The sequence below is a fragment of the Artemia franciscana genome, chromosome 10 (genome assembly GCF_032884065.1).
Source record: "Artemia franciscana chromosome 10, ASM3288406v1, whole genome shotgun sequence".
Lineage (NCBI taxonomy): Eukaryota > Metazoa > Arthropoda > Branchiopoda > Anostraca > Artemiidae > Artemia > Artemia franciscana.
The window spans coordinates 28,522,167-28,536,581 of NC_088872.1; the positions used below are offsets into that span (position 1 = coordinate 28,522,167).

Consider the following 14,415-nt stretch of genomic DNA (forward strand, 5'->3'; position numbering starts at 1 on the left):
TTTAAGGTAAAAGTCTAAAAAACTTTGACGAAAAATATTGTAATCACAATAATGAACAAAAGAGACATAAAACTCGTTGGTGTCCTTCACCAAGAACAATTGATAGTCAACTGAGGTAGTAAGTAGAAATGAATTGATTACGAGTCTCCATGAGAGTATTTAAGTTGAGCACACTTCCTACCTAATGCACCAATACGATTTTAAAGCTTATAAGGAATGTATTGAGCTTCTATAGATTCTTTGTAAGAACGATATATACAATTTTGGAATATTAGAATCTCATTTTTAGTACCGAAAAGAACTGTAAAAGTTGTTACAAAGGAACTGTAAAAGTTGGCAAGTCGATATGACCATACATTTTGTGTCTGGATTCAATCCTTCGGTACTTAAGCCCAGTGCGAGTGACTTGAAAAAGGAAATCTGGATGAATTTGAGCTTCTAGAAAAAGCTAAAAAAGAAGTAAGGATTTATCTGTCAATTCAAAACAAAAATTTCGTTGACGAAAAGATTTATATGGTAATAAGTACTGAAAGAATTTTTAATGGCTAAAAGAAATGAATTTCTCCTTGGTTACCATTAAAAAAAAAAAAAAAGAAAAAAAAAACATGTTCCTTCTGAAAAAATGAAACCAACATTTTGCCCCAAGATTCCAAATGCCTACAGAAGAGATAATATCATCGGAACACCCAGTCGAAAGCGAAAAAAAAATCTATCGAGGTAGATAGCATCATTATTATTATTTATTGTCTTTTGGTTGCGCAATCTGTTTCTATCAACATAGCACTGTCAATTGCTATTGTCCTGTTTACGATTCTCATTGATAAAACAAATTTTTTTCACAGAAAAAGATATTCTAATTGCTTACCAATCGGATAGCATCATTGTTTTTATTTTATTGTCTTTTGGTTGCGCAATCTGTTTCTATCAACGTAGTCAGTCGCTGTTGTCTTGTTTACGATTCTCATGGATAAAAAAGGTTTTCGCAGAAAAAGATATTATAATTGCTTGCCAATTTGTGATCATATAGTGAGATAGGACATATCAATTCGTTAAAATATAATATTTGGGCGTGTCTGACTAATTGATTCGGGTGAACTAAGCTTTAGTGGCAGTGGAAGGATTGTGTGACCATTGCTACCACTCTTTTCGAAATGATCCATTAAGAAGAGGCCTTTTTTTGGGGGGGGGGATTTAGGGGGAATGCCCTCTATCAAAATTTTGGCAATATATTCTTTCTGATAGTTTGAGTTATGTATACATGCTTTTTTCCCTTTTTTTTATGGAAAAAGGCAGGGGTCGGTCCGGGTCCAACTGCTGGCAGGCTTTAAATAGCAAAATTGCTTTATTGTTAAGAAAAAATTTTTGAATATTAGCCAAGTTTGGTACATGCAAAGGTGGAAAAATTACCTTGAAAAATCAGATGCGAGTATCCCGTGGGCAGGGTTCTTGAGCTTTGTTTGCTGTCTGACTATTGTTGAGTTCAAGCTCATAGTGGTCTTGAAAGGGTCCACAAAGAAAAGACGAATGGGGATTGCTGAACATAGGTATTAATATGAAAATTCATGTTCTTATCTGTTGTTTTAAATCGGCACCGGAAGCGTATATTTCATGGTTTGAGTAGAATAGAATTGACTCGAAATTTCATAATTGTTTGATTGATACCACAAATTGTACGGGAGTATTTTTAAACAAAAAAGATGAAATCCAGTTTTCGTTCTAGGTGTAATTGTTTGCAAAACGGACCATAAATGAGGTTCATGACGATAAACAAAAATATAGCACTGTACATACGTATGGCACATAAACTTTACGGTAAAGCAAAATATACATTCGACATAAATAATCGCTATATTGAAATACAAAATCTAGTAAAAGCATAAATGTAATCTAATCTAAAAACCAATAGCAAATCAGCGAACAAATTAAAAAATATACGTGTGAACATTGATATAAACAACACCTCTAGTTGAGCTGGTCAACTAAAAAAGAGAAAATCCAATAACAAAGGTATGCCAAAGAACATCAATTGAAATGTACACACGCACAAAAAAAAAACAACAGAAAAACACATAAAGCAATTCCTTCGTTACGTTAATTGGGGTATTCCTGTAATTGTGAGAATATGTAATAATTGGATTTAAAAGTACATATAAATTTTGTGGGTATTCTCTTTGCAAGAATTTTTTATTCATCTAGCATTCTGTAAGTTTTATCATAATCCTCTTTAGGCTGCAATGATTAAGAGGAGATCTGTAACTTTCTTCATCAGAATGAAGTCTTGTGCTTCCCGCAACTAAACACGCTAGATGCGTTTATCAATTTCATTTTGCAGTATATCGTTTGAAACAACATGTTTTAGATTTTTGAATAGCGCAGTTTAGGTTTTTCGAGGCTTTTGAATAGAAGATAACCAGTATTTTTTTGTTTGGGGGGGGGACCTAAATATAGAAAAGTCTTGCATCTATGTGTCAAGGCAGAATATGATTTTATATTTGGAGGAGGTGGGTCTGACCCTTTTCCTCTTCAAATAAAAGTTTTTCTACCGGCTACAATATTGTGTCTGAAATACACTACATACCTGTTACTGCTCAAAAAATAAATTGAAACTGGAATTTTCAAACCAAAACAGGTTTCATTTTCCACATTTTTAAGACTTAAAAACCTTCTTTGGGGATGTCTTAGAGGCAACACAAAAACTGTCGAATGCTCTCCCTCTGTCTTGCATTCGCCCACTCTCTCTCTCTCTCTCTCTCTCTCTCTCTCTCTCTCTCTCTCTCTCTCTCTCTCTCTCTCTCTCTCTCTCTCTCTCTCTCTCTCTCTCTCTCTCTCTCTCTCTTCTCTCTCTCTCTCTTTCTTGTTCAACTGATGTTTTGTAACTTAATGCCTCTGAATAAATGCGGTGGAACTTAAGCCGTATGAAACTATTCGAACAGAATACTAATTTTTACAAGTTTAATTTCAAACCTAACTTTCCGTATACTAATGGTGAATATTTATGGATTCTTTCTACTCCTCTCTACCTTTATTTGTGGGGCACAGGCTCCCATGTAGCTTTCTAGGGAGGTTCTATCCAAAATCCCCCCTTCCCCTTGCCGGAGTTGAAACCTAAGGGAATACCAACAAATTTAAGTCAAAATCTGCATAAAGTCTGCTCCAATGCTTCATTACTTAAATGAGTATTTCCAAAATAAATAAAGAAATCATTGTGAAACACTGAATTTTTCCCAGTCATTGTTTCGAAAATATGATATTTTTGGCCTATACTTAAAACTTTTACGCTTTTGGTATGACTATACATTGTGAGACGCAAAAGCGAGTCCAATCCAACTTAATAGTTCGGGAAGGCATTTCAAATCTTGTTCATCTTAATTGACCTCGTTTTCACACGTGACTGAAGAGTCAGCAGAAGACCGGCAAGCACATCGTGATCGGTAAGTTTCTTTCCAAATATCAACCGTCGAACTGAATCGTCGTAAGTCAAAAGTGCAACCATGTTTTGTAAGAAGAATCCTTGGCAATATTCGAGTAGTTGGAATGCATTGTAAACCTAAAATAAAAGCAGTTTGTATTTGAAATGAAATGGGGAAATACGATCAGTTTCTTTTCTAATATAGTTTGAGATTTCAGTAGGCATTGAATCAAAAACAAAGATGAAAAAAAAGAAAAATAAAAAAGACAAACAGCAGTGATGTTAATTTTCAGCCAGTGATTTTCATTCGTTGGTTGAAAGTTATCCTCATTGTAGTTTTTACTTTCATTTATTTGGCAAATATTTAGTGGTTGGCCTCTTTTGAAGGAAATATGCAAAAAAAATTAAATATAGTACCACTAGATTTCTTATTTTATGTACAATAAACTAAAAGGTAACTCTAAAACAATGACATTCTTACTTTACAATATGTTGAATGTTTCTATTAATATTAATCAGACTATCATGTTTTCTTCCATTGTTATTGGCGTTTTTAAAATCTTTTAAAATTATATTTTACTCTCACTGATTGCGAAACTAAATTTCATTCAGTCGACACAGCGATGAAATACATTATTAGGACTATACAGGAACCGTCAACGGGGGGGGGGGTGCTTCGTCAGAAATGTAACTATGATATTTCAATAGAGCGTGAAGTAAGTAATCTCACGTCACTGCTTTTATTTTATTAGCCTGTTCCCTTTAAAAGAGACCAACCGCTAAAAACCTACTTCAGGAGGTGTGTGTACTTTCTAGGTAGTTTGGCCATGTACGGTCTCAAATTAATCCCTTTTCCTTTAAAAAAAATATGTGATTCCAACGCTCAATATCCTATCCTGACGAATTGAGTCAGTCTCCATCTTCAAGTTAAGAACGTTCAAAATTTCACAATTTTAATTTTAGATTAACTTAAATACTGTTAAAATCAACACGAATAACAAAGTAATAGGATCGTACTTTTAGAACTGAACGTTCAAAATAGATTTTAAACATGTAGCCGTGTTTAAAATTATTTAACGGTGGAGGTATTTCTCCTCTATAATGCTACACATTCAGCTGCCTCTTGCACGAGGCATGGGAATGTAGGGTAAGCAACATAGAGTTTGTACACATGCAAATGAGTACTTTTTCAGCAGTTGCATAAGTGTCATAAGAATCGAATGTTAAATAAGATGGCCCAAAAAACCACCAAGATGATTTTCTGCCATAATAACATAACTTTTCTCGGAGTAGATTTTTCTCTATTTTGTTACTTTTATTTTCATTTTGATTCGTTTTTTTTTTTTATTACTTCCTTTCTTTTAGTATGGTCAAAACTTTTCCACAAAAATATAGAAAAAGGGATATTTATTATCCTTTTGGAAAAGTAATCAAAGTAAAATGTAACAAAGCTTACTAGTAGTAACATAATCCAGGAAAAGATATTAGTTTCAAAAGAAAGAAATTTCTTCTTTTACTAGTCGACAGACAAATGTATTTTATGTGTTCATTTGAATAAAAGAGAATACTCAGCGAAAGAGACAAATCCTTGTACCTTTGCATGTATATACATCGAGACGACATTGTCGAGATTGACGAATTGGGAGCAGGTTCTTTCACAGAATCGCAAAAGACCATCCAGTTGAAAAAAGTTAGCTGCTGCCATTAGCTCCAAAACATCATTGCTTTCCACTAATATGTTTTCATAACCTCCTTTGTAAAGGTACAGCATAACCATCTAAAAGAATTTGTTTCTGATTTAATATTGTAATAGTGACTTGGGAAACGGAGATGACTCCTTGAATTGGATACTTGTTGAAAACTGAAAAGAGTGGGATCTTAGCGGTTTTAACACGGTTCTTCTAATAAGAAGTGAAGTATTACTAGTGGCACAGTTTTTTTCGCACAATGGGTGCTTGTCACACCACATAAAGAAGTAACATATTGACATGGCATGAAGTATGAAGTAACATTATTTGTTGTGTATGTTACAGTGAAAGACCGAAATCTGGTGAATGTTGACGTTTACCGGTGAATGTCAACAAACACATAGTCGCTTATTATATGTCCGAAATAATTGTTAAATATCCTTATTTCTGACTTTCACCGGTGAATGTCCACATTCACCATGCACTAATGGTGAATGTTGAATTCATCAGTGAAAGTTGACATTCTCCAACTTTGGCCTTTCTCGGTAACATATATATTATATTTACCAGCAATTAATGCATTTAACTTTAAAAAAATAATCACAATTCACTACAGTATCTATTCTGTGTAAATAAGGGTATCTAAACAAAATTAGTAAAACGTTGGTGATACTATCAAATCTTGCATAAAACTGACTGGTAATTGACTCCTCTCTTTAGGACATTCACCAGAGCATATATGTGACTGTCGACATAAACTGGTGAGGGTCCCCAATGTACAAGAATGTAATGAAATATTCGATCTTTCACCAGCGTATTGATGTTTGTTGACATTCGCCGGTGAAAGTCGACATTTCCCAATTTCAGCCTTTCACGGTAATATATGTACAAGTCTAAGGTCTGTTGCAGTTCTCGTTCAAATTTCTATAGCATAAGCAGATGAACTAAATGTCGCTAGATACAAATTAATAGTGGCGAGATAGGGCCATCCTACTCCCTTTGAGGACCGCTCTAGGTTTTTAATCTTATTTTTTTCCGGTGTTAGAGAATTAGTATATTTGCTCCCTCGTCTTTTGCCGTATAAATAACAGATACATTGTAAACTGAAGAAAGATCATTGTCCCTCTTTTAAGGTGTGGAAAAGGAGATCAATATACTTTTGTCCTTTCTTAATAAAGAATGTGATTTTTTTAGGCTTTCCAGGTACAAACGCACTTAATTCACTCTCGTATCCGCTCAACGATATTCTGATTCCCCCCTTCCCGATTTAATATTGTAGCTTACATCGGTGTTGAATTGCAAAGTCTGAAGGGTATTTTAAGTTTATCTGCTTCCCTCTTTTTTTGGAGTCATGTTAAGTTGATACAAACAGTCATACACATGTCGCTGTTTTTTTTTTTTTTTTTTTTTTTTTAGAAATATCTGCACGGTGTCCCAGTCACAGTTTGGTAAGCCAGACTCTAAAAAAAACCCGCATTACTAGTTTTCGAGTTTAGTTTAGTTTTCTCCTTAACATAGATGTGCCTTGGATAAAGAGGGTCTGGGGGGTGGGTTAAAAACACGATTTGTTAGGTCGCGCTTGTCCCCCTGAGGAACACTGGGTATAAGCTTCAGATTATCAAACGGGTGAAACGTATAATTTTTACTTGTTTTTTAAATCTGAAGGTAAAAAAAAGTTAATTTTGTCTTAATTTTTTTGGAGGGGGGTTGTTCTTACAAAAAAATTAGCATTTAAACTAAATAAGAAATTGACTTGGGAATTCAATAAAAGAAAGCCCTAAATAGAAAAGTTTGCTGAATACTCATTAAAGTCCTAAATTTATTTGAATAAAATTTTATATTGTCAAAGTTTCCTTCAAGATCCTAAACAGTCTCCAACTAACGCATTAAACTTTCAAAATAAAACTAGTTGAACATCGGGACCCGTTTTCAATAAAATTTTCAGGCAAATCTCGCTACTTTTCTTCATAGCATTTGGTTGGAATCGCTGTTTGGCATTTCGAACAAACCCCTCGTTACCCTCTGAAAGGGAGATTAGCGTCTTTTAGGAAATTGAAAATTGGCTGAAAAGACTAGTTCAAAGTTCTTTCCTTTTTTTATATTAAGAAAAATAGAACAGACTATCTCCACAAAGGATATTACAAAATTCGAAAATAAAAATTCGCGAACTGATGTCCTTCAATAATTTGAATCTGTCCTTCAATCTGTAGAATAATTTCTATTGCCGAACCAACTAAATGATTTTTCCTTAGCATAGATTTTTAAAATTGAGTTCTATCACTGCTTAAATTGTTTGATTTCGAAATTAGTCATGTTTTTAGCTGTTAATTGGTATAAATTGTTAGTGGAAGGCCTAACGTCAACAAAATAATCTGGCAACGCCAGGGTAAAATCTTATTCAGATTTTGCTTTATGTAAGCTTTCTGTAAGCTCGGCAATGAATTAGAAATAGACAGTGGAAAATAAAAATTTTAAAAGTGAGGAAATAAAAATCTGTGACAAGTGGAAACAATTATTGCAACGAACTACAAAAGGATTGAATAGCACGAGCTTATGAACGAAATTTCAATTTCAAATCCTATCTATTAACATGAGTTTGGAGTCGATGTTAGCGGGGGACTTTAAAATACCATAAACTAATTTACTAAAGACATAATAGGAAAAAGAAGATGAGGAAAAACTAACCTCAAAGATATCGTATCGAATATCATTTATTTGTATCACAGGCGAGTTTCCATCACAAAACTTTGAGTTCAGCATTTCTTGGAATTTTGGCGAAGCTGTTACCAGAATTATCTTATGAGCAAAGAAAACACGGCCCTCTACTCGAAACTGTACATCAGATAGCTCTGGGTTATTCACGAATTTAGGATCTATTCTTGGACCCTGGCTGAGGGCAATATCAAGTATTTCTTTGATTGGATCTTTTCCGTAGCAAGTAGAAAATATGTCGGCCAATAGTAAAGTTGTACCTTCAGCCTGTAAAATTAAAATAGTTATAAACGATCACAGGGAAGAGAGGGGTGTTTCCCGCAGAGATGAGTCGCAATGAATTGTCAAAAATTTGAAAGATTTGGGCTCGAAACTGCACTTTTTGTCCCTGTTCCCACATGAAGGATATGTTTTTCCAGTTTTAGGGTGCCAGTGGGGAGTGGAGGGTTAATTACCCTTGAAAATGTATTTTTTGGTATAAATACACCAGTATTTATGTATATAGAGGTATATACAGGTAAGTAAAGTAAAGTCCGCCATTCGGTCATCCACACATTCTACATAATCTGCAAATTTTGTATTCAAATAATTGTTGCAACAAAGATTGCTGAAAAATACTCTTCTAATACCTTACACGCGTTAGTGAGTGCATGGGATCTCTTACTAAAGACTCTTTGACTGTACGGTTACCATGGGAATTCGCCACCACTTAGTCAACTACAATGGCTGAATAAAGGGAAAACATTGCAGAAGGTGACTGATAACCATGGGGTAGGGCGTCGCATTGTTGGAGATAGGAAGAAAAACGATCAGAATCACAAAAATAGCCTTCCCCATGACTTTGCGTGATCGACAGGATAACCGAGAAAAAATTATAATGAGAAAATTAGCGAAGCCTTGCACGTTTAGTGTGTCTAGTTTAGGGATAAAGCTACATGTTTCAGGAGCTATCTTAAAAAAAGCGCTACATTTTGGAATATATTCTAAAGTAGGTGATACTGATTAGCTGGCCCGCCAGACGAAAAAAGAAATGTAGAATCCGCAGTTGAACACTTGCAGTGAAAAACTATCATCAAAATTTAAAGAAATTTAAACGTGTATTGAAGCTGAAAGCGTAATAAGAAATAAAATATTTAATTGCGACAAAACGGGCTTTAATCATAAAGTGCTACCGAATAAGGGCCTCAAAGCTAGACTTGATGCGATAGTCCTAGGTTATTTACGAAGTGAACTGAGTGTTACCATTCTGTTCTGCATTAATCTACATCAACCCACAAAATGGAACTGATAACGATTGGAAAAGCGAATAACATCCTTAGAGCTTTTATGGCAATTTCAAAATAGGATCTACCACTAATATGATTTAATATGAATCCGAAATAACGGTGATTGTCAAAACAATGGCCGTTTAGAACCGATCCAAAATCAATAGAGCTTCCATCTCAGGGTTCTTATATGCTTCACACCCCAACTGCTAAGTCTTTGATTAATTGTATATTCTTTTAGTTCAGCTCTAAAAATATTTTGATTTCTAGGAAAATATGCGTAAAAATTACGACAGCACGTATAGTCGTTTTGTTTTCCGAATTGTCTATATCCCAAGTTTTTTCAGCTGTTTTTTGAGTTATATATCTTAGAATTTAAAGAGAAAAAAATCTAAAGTTCAAAATTAGAACATAACCATTTTACAATGTTTAAAATTTGGCATTTTGAGGCAAGGCGCATAATTTTTATAAACACTTACACAAAGATGAATAATGACCATTCCGATCAATTTTTTGAAGAATCACGAGAATATGGTAAAATCCCTTCACAACTGTATATTTAGATTCATTCCTTATAGTTGATTTTGCTGGATTATGTCAATAAAGTGTCGGTGAATGTCAGATTCACTGGGTATCGCGAATTTGTTTGCCTGATTTAACATACAGCCATGTCTGATATAATTGTTATTTTCTCCGGTGGAATACATACCTTACTGTATCGGAAAATATTGAAAAGAAGAGGTAGACATTCGTCAATAAATGGAACAGAACAATCATCCGGCCAAACATGAAGGAAGTCCTGGAGAAGTTGGTCAACAATTGGTTCTAACCCCTGTTCTTGCGCTGTTCCTAAGGTATGCATCCAGCAATGGAGGGTCCAGGGTACTCCCAGATGTCTTAAATCTAAAGTAATATCTAAAAAAAAAGAAATATTTAAGTCCATGGCCACGAAAAGTATATAGGAAAAAATTTCTAGTGCAATGCAGTGACATGCGAATCAAAAGAAGTAAAGTTTTCACTAGAAAACATTTCTAGAATTTAAGTTTGATATCGGGGTATTTTAATAAGAATAGAATAAGATTTACGTAATTGGTAATTCGTTTTCCGGGGTCAAGCTCATTCCCCTGGGAAAATCCCCTTCGGGAAATGCCCATCTGGAAAATGTTCCTCAAATGTAAAATTGAGCAACAAAGGGTAGTTAAGACAAACAAAAGAAGGAAGAAAAGTGTAGAATCCTACGTCAGCTATTTCGCAGGAAGGGCGGTAGATCATGGTGTAGGGAGGGGATGCCAGATGTCTAAAACAAAGCATTTTAATGCCCAATTTTCTAAATCCTTTTGAACCTTCAGATAAATATAGGAAGGGGCATGAAGGGGGTTGGTAGGAATTATCCTCTCATCTCCTTAATTTAGACTAAGCCTGAAAAAGGGTGCTGGGGGGTAATACCTCCCTTCTTGTCGCAGAAAATTGTAGTTGACATTTATTTTAAAGCTTCATTTAACTAAATGATTGCTTCACATTTCATAAAATTATATACAATGATGCGTAAATGAGCATCATCTATTATGAATGAGCGGTGGTGGATTATTTTGTAGGCGGTGGGATGGGGGAGATGCCTCTGAGATTACATTTTAAAGCCAAGAACATCCAAACTCTCATTGAGCCTTCAGATAAATAAAGAATTAGTTCTAAGGAAAGGGTGGTAGAAATTGATATCTGCTCCCACTTTATTTTCAGGAATATTTCTGGTCTACCCCTTTATTATGAAAGTAATAATTTATTATTTGATTCGTATACGAGGACGATATATCCTTCCCAACCCACCCTTGGTCTTAAGACATTCGGAAGATTCTAATTCGATCAGAAATTGAGATTGGAATTTCACTCTGAAGTTTATTCTTCCCTAAAATCGCTTCTTATGATCCTGTCCAATATGTGGAAGCCTTGTTTTGTAATTGGACCGAGCCAGATTACAAAAGAAACACAATGTCAGTAGTCTTTCATCTATAAACCGTGATCTATCCGTTTTACCTCTTTTTATTTAGCCTTCTTAACTTCTTTTTCAATATAGTCCAGCCTTTGATAGTGAGATCAGACGACAATGCCTGTTTATTTTATAATTTTACGTGCGGTCGTCCAAACGATTACCTAAAACTCCCTCCTCTAAACCAATTCTCTGAAAAAAAAATGATACACCATATCTTCCACAACTTTACGAAGAACCCATTTGACCACTATAATCATCATTTCTTTTACCTATGTAATCTAAATTTCTAAATTATACCTTCCTATTCTTCCAAACCTTTTATGGCTAAAGGTCTAAAATAGGGGCTGTTGAGAAGGAAATATGTTAAGAAAACAATTCTTACTTCATAATATACAGAATAATTATAGCTAACACTTTTTTACTGCAGCTCCGCTATACTCTACCCCCCCCCCCCCCGTAATGTGCAAATATATAATATTTCTCATGCATTCCACCATTTGTCACCCTTGTTTTTCCGGTTCGTCACCAGTTGATTCTACTGTACATGGGTTGAAACAAAAGAGACGCATTGACAGAACGCATGTGAAATATACAATTAGGATAAGGCAACAGGCGGTTTAAGTATAGTGGAGCTGCAGTCAAAACCTGTTAGCTGCAATTATTCTGCATATTATGAAATATGAATTGCTTTCTTAACATGTTTCTCTCTCAATAGCCCCTAATCTAGCCCTTTATCTTTTTATTTAACTGCAGAATGCATTTTCCCTTGGCGATTCTAATTTTTTTTTATCTTCGCTGCATTTATCATCGATTCTAATAATGCACCTAAAGTAAGTGAAGGTATCCCTTCGGTCCACATTTTCTTTGTCTAAGATCACATTAATTCATTCCTAATTTCAGGGATATCAATTTTTAAACGCTCAAAACTTCAAAACATTCATTCATTTTGCTAATATTTTTACCTCGGATATTCAAATCATTTGGTTAATCTAAGCTCAGAAGAGATCCCCTTTCCATTTAATGCCTGCAACAAGGGAGCTGAGGCAAAAACTCAAACAAGAATTTCAAGACAGTTATGGGATCAATTAAATAAAGTTCGTAAGTTTTAAATGAAAGTCATGACAGAGTCATGGGCCCCAGTGAATTTTTTCTATGACGGCAAGCACGCATATGCTTGTGAGAAATTTTGAACGGCCAGGAACTTACTTTTTACACTGTATTAAAAATACCCAAAATAAGCAAAATCAAAGTATGAAGCTTTCGATGAAAGCAAAGATCAAAATTTCAACTTAAAATGCACTGTTGTCACTTTTAAGCCTATTCAGCAAAAATAAAAAAAAAGTAACATAAATAAACTGACCCCTAATATTTATCTATATTCCTATGATTATTATCTAAGCATATTTCCCCTTTACGCATAGCCGTATTCAGGAGAGGCGTTAGGGGGACTGAACCCCCTCCCGAAATGTTTGTCCGACTCATAAAAATGTACAAAACACGTTCTGATGTGTCTTTTAAAGCTTTTTGTAAACTCCCTCCCCAAAAAATACCCCCACCGACCAAAAATACTTGACACGGTCCTGATGTTACTTATATTCCTTAATTGAGTAGCAAAGACACCCACAGAGGAGGAAAAGGGGATTTTGATCACCTTCTTCCTCTTGGAATACCAAAAGTGTACAAATAAACTGAAATTATCAACAACCCTTTTGACATTCTCTAGGGATCTAAAACCAATAAAGTACTTATGTTTTTACGTATTTCATTACGATTATAGTGGACTCTTTCGTCAGTTTTTATACCTAAACACGATGTTTCCTCATTTGTATATTTTTTTTTTTTTGTTAACCTGAAATATTGTCCGAGGAGCACTGTACCCAGATTATACATAGCACCAGTTGGGGCTAATATCCTATACTTGCTGATACGTTGGGTTCATAGGTCATTTACTGAATGACAATTTAGATTTGAAACAATATGCAAACACAAGTTTAAAAAATCGTTGCTGCGACAGGGATTAGAGATTCTTTGGAAAGAAAATATTGTGGGATTTGCATCGTATTACCTCAGGATGACAGACTGAGGTTAGAGTTCAGAAATTATAACTCATTGTTTTAGGCAACACATCGAAAATCAATTGTTTTCAGCCTGAACAGGAGCTACAGAAAAAGGTTCAAAAGAAAAGACATAAGTTAGCATACTTTAATTTATATTGAATGATTGATTAAGGGATAACGTTAAAGTGAGATGTTTTCTCAATAGTTGGGAGTTTTCTACCATTGTAAGGGCCAATTCTCTTCTTTAATAAAAAAAAAATTCTGCTCTTTACTTTCGTTTGAAAAAAGGTTTTTTTTTTTATTTCTGTTCCTTGTTAGTATCATAATCAGTGTTAACATAAATCCTCGATTCCCAATTTCTTACAGTACAATTTTACTTTTATAGAAAAACGCATCAAGAAAAGGACTTGTTGAGATAATATTTTCTTTTCAAAATAAAATTTTCCTATATAAAAGGGAATAAAACCTCGCTCTTTTCCCTTAAGATCAATAACCTACCACTTTACTTTGGTATTTAAAAACTAACCTGTCCCGTCAAAAACTAGTCACCCCTCAGCAACCATACTGTATGCTTAATAAAAGTGTATCACTCAGATGAAGAGAGGTTAGAGTCAATCCCCTCTCCATGTTCATCTGAAGCGTCACCTCTAAAAGAAAGTTGAAAAGCTGGGTGTAGAGATTTGCTTTTTAAGGCCCAAGGCGCCCCACCCTACCACAAATAGAGGCCCGAGCTCCACGCTAATAGCCGGTGCGCCATTATGCAAAACTCTATTGTCATTAGTTTCGTTAAGCAACAGCTCTACATAATACCAGTTCACTTTTTATTGACAGTATTTTTGGGTCTTCATACCAAGAATGAATTTTCGAGTCATTCATTCATGCTTTTTCTAGAGGGATTCTTCAGACAAAAACTGGTTTAGATTTTTTGATACGCTTAAAATATTTCTGTATAAGGAGGCAAATTGTCACCCTAGAGAACCTAAATTGCAGGGTTATTCCAAATGTATTCCTCATGATGAAGGGGGATAGGGGTTAATTTTCCTTTGCACCCTCCCTCCATATGTAAAAGAGGGGTATTTCCATCGCATTAAGTAAATGTGTGTCTAAAAATACACTTTTCGGCTTCAGGCGCCACTTCTCCCCTCTGAGTGATACAAATTGTTTTCTGTTGGGCAAATTGGGCAAAAACCTGTTGTTAGTTGCAGCAAAAAGTCACTAAATACAACTTTGCTGTGGTAGGACCTCTTTCATTTCTTGAAAAGTGTAATAGAAATTTCAATTACCGTTCTAATGAGCC

At 34.8% G+C, this 14,415-nt stretch overlaps 1 protein-coding gene across 5 annotated transcripts in view; it reads right to left on the reverse strand.

Moving 5' to 3' along the window:
* Positions 1 to 23: 23 nt before the first annotated feature.
* LOC136032025 (ankyrin repeat and BTB/POZ domain-containing protein 2-like) overlaps positions 24 to 14,415 on the reverse strand; it is a 195,492-nt gene continuing 181,100 nt past the window's right edge. For all 5 annotated transcript variants that reach the window (XM_065712108.1, XM_065712106.1, XM_065712107.1 and 2 more), the window contains 4 exons: positions 9,784 to 9,989; positions 7,783 to 8,076; positions 5,004 to 5,186; positions 24 to 3,547 (listed from right to left, as the gene is read on the reverse strand). In XM_065712108.1, the coding sequence (XP_065568180.1) occupies positions 3,350 to 3,547; positions 5,004 to 5,186; positions 7,783 to 8,076; positions 9,784 to 9,989 (881 nt within the window). In that variant the 3' untranslated portion in view covers positions 24 to 3,349. The remainder of the gene's footprint in view (positions 3,548 to 5,003; positions 5,187 to 7,782; positions 8,077 to 9,783; positions 9,990 to 14,415) is intronic.